At 42.7% G+C, this 8,458-nt stretch overlaps 1 protein-coding gene across 1 annotated transcript in view; it reads left to right on the top strand.

Moving 5' to 3' along the window:
* The first annotated feature begins 7,715 nt into the window (after positions 1-7,715).
* LOC115171687 (voltage-dependent calcium channel gamma-1 subunit-like) overlaps positions 7,716-8,458 on the top strand; it is a 30,169-nt gene continuing 29,426 nt past the window's right edge. Inside the window, exon 1 of the mRNA XM_029728727.1 lies at positions 7,716-8,093. Coding sequence (XP_029584587.1) covers positions 7,853-8,093 — 241 coding nt within the window. The 5' untranslated portion in view covers positions 7,716-7,852. The remainder of the gene's footprint in view (positions 8,094-8,458) is intronic.

The following is an 8,458-nucleotide window of genomic DNA, read 5'->3' as shown; positions in this document are numbered from 1 at the left end:
ACCAACCAGCCATTCTTTCTTTTTCTCACACTCACAGTCACACTCCATATCTAAAAACGAGACAGAAATCAGTGAATATGATACAAGAGATTTCAACAAGAACCCAGGACTAACTGTTCCTGTTCCAATGACATTAATACAGAAGCACAATGACATTAATACAGAAGCACAATGACATTAATACAGAAGCACAATGACATTAATACAGAAGCACAATGACATTAATACAGAAGCACAATGACATTAATACAGAAGCACAATGACATTAATACAGAAGCACAATGACATTAATACAGAAGCACAATGACATTAATACAGAAGCACAATGACATTAATACAGAAGCACAATGACATTAAACAGAAGCGCAATGACATTAATACAGAAGCACAATGACATTAATACAGAAGCACAATGACATTAATACAGAAGCACAATGACATTAATACAGAAGCACAATGACATTAATACAGAAGGACAATGACATTAATACAGAAGCACAATGACATTAAACAGAAGCGCAATGACATTAATACAGAAGCACAATGACATTAATACAGAAGCACAATGACATTAAACAGAAGCACAATGACATCATTTAGCTCTGTTCTAATGGCATTTCATTTAGCTCTGTTCTAATGTTCTAAATGTAAATGTGACTTTCTGTGACTCCATTAGTCTTACGGTGGCAAAAGTTCACCTCACACATTTAAAGATCAGATGTTTTTTAACCTTTATTTAACTAGGCAAGTCAGTTAACACCAGATAATAGCCAAGTAAATGGCCAATGGCCAATTTAACAAGTCTTTATTCATATATTAAAACTGATTTATTGAATGTTCCATGTGGTCTATATTGAAGGGCACTTCATTTAGGCTTTAAATTCAATATTTGTGCACAATTTCTAATAAAAATATCAAACATATTTGTCAATGACACGGAGTACAAGTAGTGGAATATTAGATGAACAGACTGGTATTTTCAATACAAGCAGCAGTGCACATGCTAACAAAATGTCTATCAATCACAAGCAGCAGTGCACATGCTAACAAAATGTATATCAATCACAGTGCTTTCAATACAAGCAGCAGTGCACATGCTAACAATATGTCCATCAATCACACTGTCAGGGGAAATATAATCAATCCAAGAAAATAATGTGGGTATAACGTTTTTAACAGGATAGATGTAATGGAGCTTCTAGATTCCACAAGAAAGACGTCTGCTCTTCACAATATAGGTCTTCCAGAAGGATCCGTAACTGAACACGACACGGAACTGTGCTCCTTAAAGAATCTGAAGTGCCCCTTTAACTCTACTTCATCTAATTGTTGGGTTCTAACTTGAATTATAAACTGGGTGGTTCAAGCCCTGAATGCTGATTGGCTGACAGCTGTGGTATATCAGACCATATACCACGGGTATGACAAAACATTTCTTTTTACTGCTCTAATTATGTTGGTAACCAGTTTATAATAGTAATAAAGTTCCTCGGGTGGTTGTGGTATATTGGCCATATACCACACCCCCTTGTGCCTTATTGCTGAAATATTCTTCTTCCTGTCACCATATTAGAACTGATTGATTATGTTACATGAACAATAAATAAACATGTTAGGGGTCAATGAAGGGTGAAGCGGAACTTGTGAATGGAAAGTTACTGTGAGAGAAAAGGGGAACAGAGTATATGACCCAGGTCTGTTGAGTAAGGTGAACAGGAGGTCACTGATAAACATTATGGAGAAGTGACTAGAGAAAGAGCAACTGCTACCAGACTGTACATGGTTGGTCATGAGCAGAGTGTGCCTGCAGCGGAGGCACCCAGTGGGTTGAAGACACTTTTTCTAGTCTTTTTACTTGGTTTGTTCAGAACCGAACTCTGCCATTTTAGAGTGAAATATGACTCCTTTTGGCCTCTGCTCTGAGACTCAGCATTGTTTGCAGAGGTAGATCGATATATCTGTTTTTAAGGAATGACACTGCTCTTAGATCAACATGTTAAAACACAGTCACCTTGGCCCACAGACAGGAACTAACAGAGACTGGCTACATTTGTTTTAACCTCCACCAATCAACTGATTGGTTTCAGATCAGTCACCCACTGGGCACAGATGTCAGTTCAAAGTCTAGTTTTGATTTACATTTCAACTAATGTGAATTCAATGTGAAATCAACAAACTATTTCACGATGTCATTGGATTTAGGTTAAAAGTTTGGTGAAAAAAATATGACATTTCTTACGCTGATAGCTTTATGCAAATTCAATCAGTTTTCCACATTGGTTCAATGTCATCACATCGATTTTGTTTTTAAATGATGTGGAAACAACGTTGATTCAACCAGTTTTTTCTCAGTGGGCAGTGTCATACGAAGGAAAGTGATGCTGTGGTTGGACTCACTCAATCAACACACCAACCACATTGGACCAATCTATCAATTGAACCATTCCCCCTCCTGTCCTTCCCTCCCTTGTTCTATAAAACCATGAATAAAATAACAGAGTTGTAGAATGAGAGGAGACGTTGAAGAATGAGAGGAGACGTTGAAGAATGAGGGGAGAGGATGAAGAATGAGATGAGAGGTTGAAGAATGAGAGGAGACGTTGAAGAATGAGGGGAGAGGATGAAGAATGAGAGGAGACGTTGAAGAATGAGAGGAGACGTTGAAGAATGAGGGGAGAGGATGAAGAATGAGAGGAGAGGTTGAAGAATGAGAGGAGAGGTTGAAGAATGAGAGGAGAGGATGAAGAATGAGAGGAGACGTTGTAGAATGAGAGGAGAGGTTGAAGAATGAGAGGAGAGGTTGAAGATTGAGGGGAGAGGTTGAAGAATGAGAGGAGAGGATGAAGAATGAGAGGAGAGGTTGAAGAATGAGAGGAGAGGATGAAGAATGAGAGGAGAGGTTGAAAATGAGAGGAGAGGATGAAGAATGAGAGGAGAGGATGAAGAATGAGAGGAGAGGATGAAGAATGAGAGGAGAGGTTGAAGAATGAGAGGAGAGGTTGAAGAATGAGAGGAGAGGATGAAGAATGAGAGGAGAGGTTGAAGAATGAGAGGAGAGGATGAAGAATGAGAGGAGAGGTTGAAGAATGAGAGGAGAGGATGAGAATGAGAGGAGAGGTTGAGAATGAGAGGAGAGGATGAAGAATGAGAGGAGAGGTTGAAGAATGAGAGGAGAGGTTGAAGATGAGAGGAGATGTTGAGATGAGAGGAGAGGTTGAAGAATGAGAGGAGAGGTTGAAGAATGAGAGGAGAGGTTGAAGGAATGAGGAGGAGAGGGTTGACGAATGAGAGGAGAGGTTGAAGAATGAGAGGAGAGGATGAAGAATGAGAGGAGAGGATGAAGAATGAGAGGAGAGGATTGAAGAATGAGAGGAGAGGATGAAGAATGAGAGGAGAGGTTGAAGAATGAGAGGAGAGGATGAAGAATGAGAGGAGAGGATGAAGAATGAGAGGAGAGGTTGAAGAATGAGAGGAGAGGTCGAAGAATGAGAGGAGAGGTTGAAGAATGAGAGGAGAGGATGAAGAATGAGAGGAGAGGTTGAAGAATGAGAGGAGAGGTTGAAGCATGAGAGGAGAGGTTGAAGAATGAGAGGAGAGGTTGAATAATGAGAGGAGAGGTTGAAGAATGAGAGGAGAGGATGAAGAATGAGAGGAGAGGTTGAAGAATGAGAGGAGAGGTTGAAGAATGAGAGGAGAGGTTGAAGAATGAGAGGAGAGGATGAAGAATGAGAGGAGAGGTTGAAGAATGAGAGGAGAGGTTGAAGAATGAGAGGAGAGGTTGAAGAATGAGAGGAGACGTTGAAGATTGAGAGGAGAGGTTGAAGAATGAGAGGAGAGGATGAAGAATGAGAGGAGAGGTCGAAGAATGAGAGGAGAGTTTGAAGAATGAGAGAAGTCACAGGCTGCAGATGGAGACAGAGGCAGTGGGTTTAGGTGACCCCGGTTGTGACGACAGTCCTGCCTCTGAAACTAGCCAATCACCAGTGGCCGAAAAAGCAGCGTATCGAATGAGCAACTTCTGTTGGGAGGCCATTCATACCACATGATGATGCAATCTCAAACATATTATTTTCTCTCTTTTCCTCTCTTTTCTTGTCATCATGCACCAAACCTTTATGTTGGCCCATCACTTTGTAATTGACCTTTCACAATAGAACGAGACGTTCAGAGGCGTGATGTCTTTAAAATGCCTTTTCATACATAAAGTGAAGGATCTGTGCATCAAATCTATAGCCCATCAGTCAACTGAAAATACTTTATTTGGAGAAAAATGCTTACAGTTCCATTACTCCAGTGGAAAAATACTATTATCTAAGATTCTAATCAACCTTTAACTGTTCTAAAACGGTAAACACAGACGTAGAAACTGTATGAACACGGTAGTGTATTGACACTCACTACAAAGGCGACATCTTCCTCACTGTCTAGTTCACATTTACTGAGGTTGTAGAATGTAATTTATAATAAAGAGGCATCAGCACAATTGATCTAGCAGGGGAAATTATCCTTGGATATGAATATCTGATACCAGACTACAAAGGCCATGCGAGCCCTTGAACATTTACATTTAATAGAGTTTTTGTATGATATTGCGCTCATTAACTGCCAGCCCTCATGATTGCATAATTGCACCTCATAATGTTCCTGTTTTGAATTCTGTTCTGATCCGTGGTCGAAGCTAGCGCAACGTTAGCATAACAACAGGCACATTAGTGTAAACTAGCACTAATGCTAAACGCTTCTTGATTCATTGTGTGATAGCTGAGTATTAACATGACCCTACTAGAAATGGCCTTGGGGCCGGGCTAATCTAATTTAGTTTGAGTAATGTTGTCTGTCATTAGCAAAGGAATACAATCGGTCCCTCAGAAGGCCCTAAAATCATGATCTGAGCCGGGTAAAATTAGCCACCAATTAAGGCTGTTTTTCTAAAGAAAAAAATGATAACTCAGAAACGATTAAGGGAGAACATTAAGGAGATACGGTATTAAAGGAAAATGGCCTGGGAGTTGACTGAGTAACACTCCCAGGTGAGAGACAGAGACAGACAGTCTCCTGCCGTACAGTGTTGAGTCTATTCACTGTTTCTCATCCTTCACAGGTTGACAGAGGTTCTGTGGTGTGATGATGTTGTGTTGTGTGTTGTCGCTGTGGATGGTGGATGGTGTTTGATTCTACACCGGCACAGATAGGAGTTTAGCTGGGGAGACAGGCGGCATGGAAATATACCATTATTACAAATATAGAAAGGTCTCCCAACTGACATGTCATCAGAGATAGAGAGAGAGAGAGGGAGGGAGAGAAAGGGAGAGAAAGAGAGAGAAAGTGAGAGGAGGAGAGGGAGAGAGCTCAAAAGAGAAAGAAATTGCTAATCTTTCTCTCAAGAAGGGTGGGAGGAGGGTTGGGTTGAGAAAGAGAGAGAGAGAAATTTCTAATCTTTCTCTCAAGAAGGGTGGGAGGAGGGTTTGGGTTGGGTTGAGAAAGAGAGAGGTTTCACAGAGAATGAATCCAGGTGAACAAAAGTGCTAATGAACACAAAGGTCTTGATTCAACTCCATGGGCCTTAGTTTGTCTTCCAGTGTTGCTGATTCCTGACCATCTGCTGGTTCAGTAGGCTTCTGATTGTGTTTCTGAAGAGCACGTTAGTTCTATCAGAGTGCATTCTGTTTCTGTAAGTGTGAAACATTATGATTCTCTGGGTCTTTTTAAGCAGATACACACGCGCATTCGTGCACGTGCACATAAACACACACAATTGCACACACACACACACACCGCAGAGTGTGCCTTTTCCCCCTTTTGTCACGTCGTCGCCCTCCATTTATTGTGTTAAACCGCGGGCTGTGAGAGACTTGTCACTACAGAAAATGGACCAGAGTTCCTGCCTAAAGTGGGACACAGTAGTTTATAAAAATCCCAGACATTCGTATCCTCATGTCTTACACAGTGAAATACAGTATGAAAGGTTGAATTAAAGTGTCTATAATGATGATTCTACTATTTCACACATTCTCTCTGATTCTGTTTCATCCCACACACACACCCTCTGAACCCACACACACCCTCTGAACCCACACACACCCTCTGAACCCACACACACCCTCTGAACCCACACACACCCTCTGAACCCACACACACCCTCTGAACCCACACACACCCTCTGAACCCACACACCCTCTGAATCCACACACTCTCTAAACACACACACTCTCTAAACCCACACACCCTCTGAACCCACACACACTCTCTAAACCCACACACCCTCTGAACCCACACACTCTCTAAACACACACACTCTCTAAACCCACACACCCTCTGAACCCACACACACTCTCTAAACCCACACACCCTCTGAACCCACACACTCTCTAAACACACACACTCTCTAAACCCACACACCCTCTGAACCCACACACTCTCTAAACACACACACTCTCTAAACCCACACACCCTCTGAACCCACACACCCTCTGAACCCACACACTCCCCACCCCTCACCCACCCCACACTCACTCTCTCAGCACCATGTTGGAGGAGAAGAAGACCGAGGTGACGATCACGTTCTTCGTCATCCTGGTGGGCATCTCCTGCATGCTGGCTGCCATGGTGACGGACCACTGGACTGTACTGAGCCCGCCGTTCGACAAGTTCAACACCACCTGTGAGACGGCCCACTTTGGCCTCTGGAAGCTCTGCATGTCGACCGTCTTCATGGTGGAGGAGGATTTCATCACACATTCTCTCTGATTCAATAAGTCCAAAAAAGTCCCTTTTTTCACTATTTAGTCTGAGGATTCGTTCCATTTATATTCCAGTATAGTATAAATGGTGGATTTAGTAGCATCTTCAAGCAGCTATACATATAGAATACCAGACACTTAAAACACAACAACCAAAATAATGTGAAATAACAGAGGAACAAGTGGAGACACCTGTTGCTATAGAATTACATGCCCTTTCATGGACTAAACACATTCATCTGCAGAATGGATGTACTTGAATAACAAAGGATTTACACCGCTAGACAGTAGGTTCAATACCATCCTTTCATGATTCCTTCACTGTCAACTATTAAGGTGTCCTCTGTAGTCCTCTGTTAGATTTAAATATATCCTTCCTTTTCCCGAATTTGGATTGGGTGCAGACGTCAGGTGGGGCCCCACGTGTCTCAGGCCCCTCAGTGATTGGTGGAGAAATAGATCAGCTCGTAATAAAGGAACTCTCCCATGAGCCCCTTAAATGGAGCCAGAGAGCAACAAGACACTTTCTGATAGGTAGAAATAACACCGGAATCTATTAAAAAGAACATGTTCTAAATATTCACGTTTGATTTCAAGGGTATCTAGAACAACAATATCTACAGAATGTGTGCAATATTTACTTTGGCTTAGATATTAGTCTTTTCCACCTCTGAATCGTCAATGTTGTATGAAAGCTTAAACCAGGTCGAGCCCTCACCCTGTCTCGTTCGATCGTACCCCATCACAGCACCTAACCCCTGACCCCAAGTAGCTCAGACTGGTCGAAGTGGAGACGGTTTTGGTAAATACTTCACATCCTTCTTCACAGCAGTGCTGTATAGACTCGGGCTAAACACTGTAAACATGTTCCTTGGAGGGAGAGTGAGAGTAGGAATCTAGGGCACTGTTATCTGGCCTCTTTTCTTCGAGCAGAAACAGAGATCTGTGGATGGAGAGAGCTGGAGAGAGAGAGAGGAGACGCTTCATGCTTTATTGAGGCTGTTGGAGAAAACGAATTGTTAATACTGCTTTCTAGGAGCTAGACAATCTCACAGGGACCTTTACTATAATACACAACAACACACACACACTTCATACACTCTCTCAGCACCATGTTGGTGGAGAAGAAGACCAAGGTGAAGATCACGTTCTTCGTCATCCTGGTGGGCATCTCCTGCATGCTGGCTGCCATGGTGACGGACCACTGGACTGTACTGAGCCCGCCGTTCGACAAGTTCAACGCCACCTGTGAGACGGTCCACTTTGGCCTCTGGAAGCTCTGCATGAAGACCGTTTTCATGGTGGAGGAGGACCCAGAGGGCCAGGGCTGTGGCCCCATCAGTCTGCCCGGAGGTAAGGGCTGCTTCTACCCTCTGTCTCTGTTAGGGTCAGGGAGTCTACCTAGAGCTAGGAGGCCTTTACTGTATATCCTCCAGGTGGTACGTAGGTCGACGTTTATTGGGATGAATCTTGTCCTGCAGGCAGAGCTGAGCAATGTCCACTTGTTTGGCCAGCTGCAATGTCAAAAATGGCTATATATCGTAAAAATGTATGAAAACTATAATGAGCTTTTTTTTCTTAATTTAAGGTTAGGGTTAGGCATAAGGTTAGCAGTGTGGTTTAGGTTAGGGTTCAGGTTAGGGTTCGGTTTAAAATCGAATTTATGACTTTGTGGCTGTGCCAGGTAGTGACCACCCTGCAGGGCTGCCTCCAGTACA

The sequence above is a fragment of the Salmo trutta genome, chromosome 32, assembly GCF_901001165.1.
Source record: "Salmo trutta chromosome 32, fSalTru1.1, whole genome shotgun sequence".
Classification (NCBI taxonomy): Eukaryota; Metazoa; Chordata; class Actinopteri; order Salmoniformes; family Salmonidae; genus Salmo; species Salmo trutta.
The sequence above is the reverse complement of the archived record's forward strand: the minus strand, read 5'-3'. Positions and strand labels throughout refer to the sequence as shown.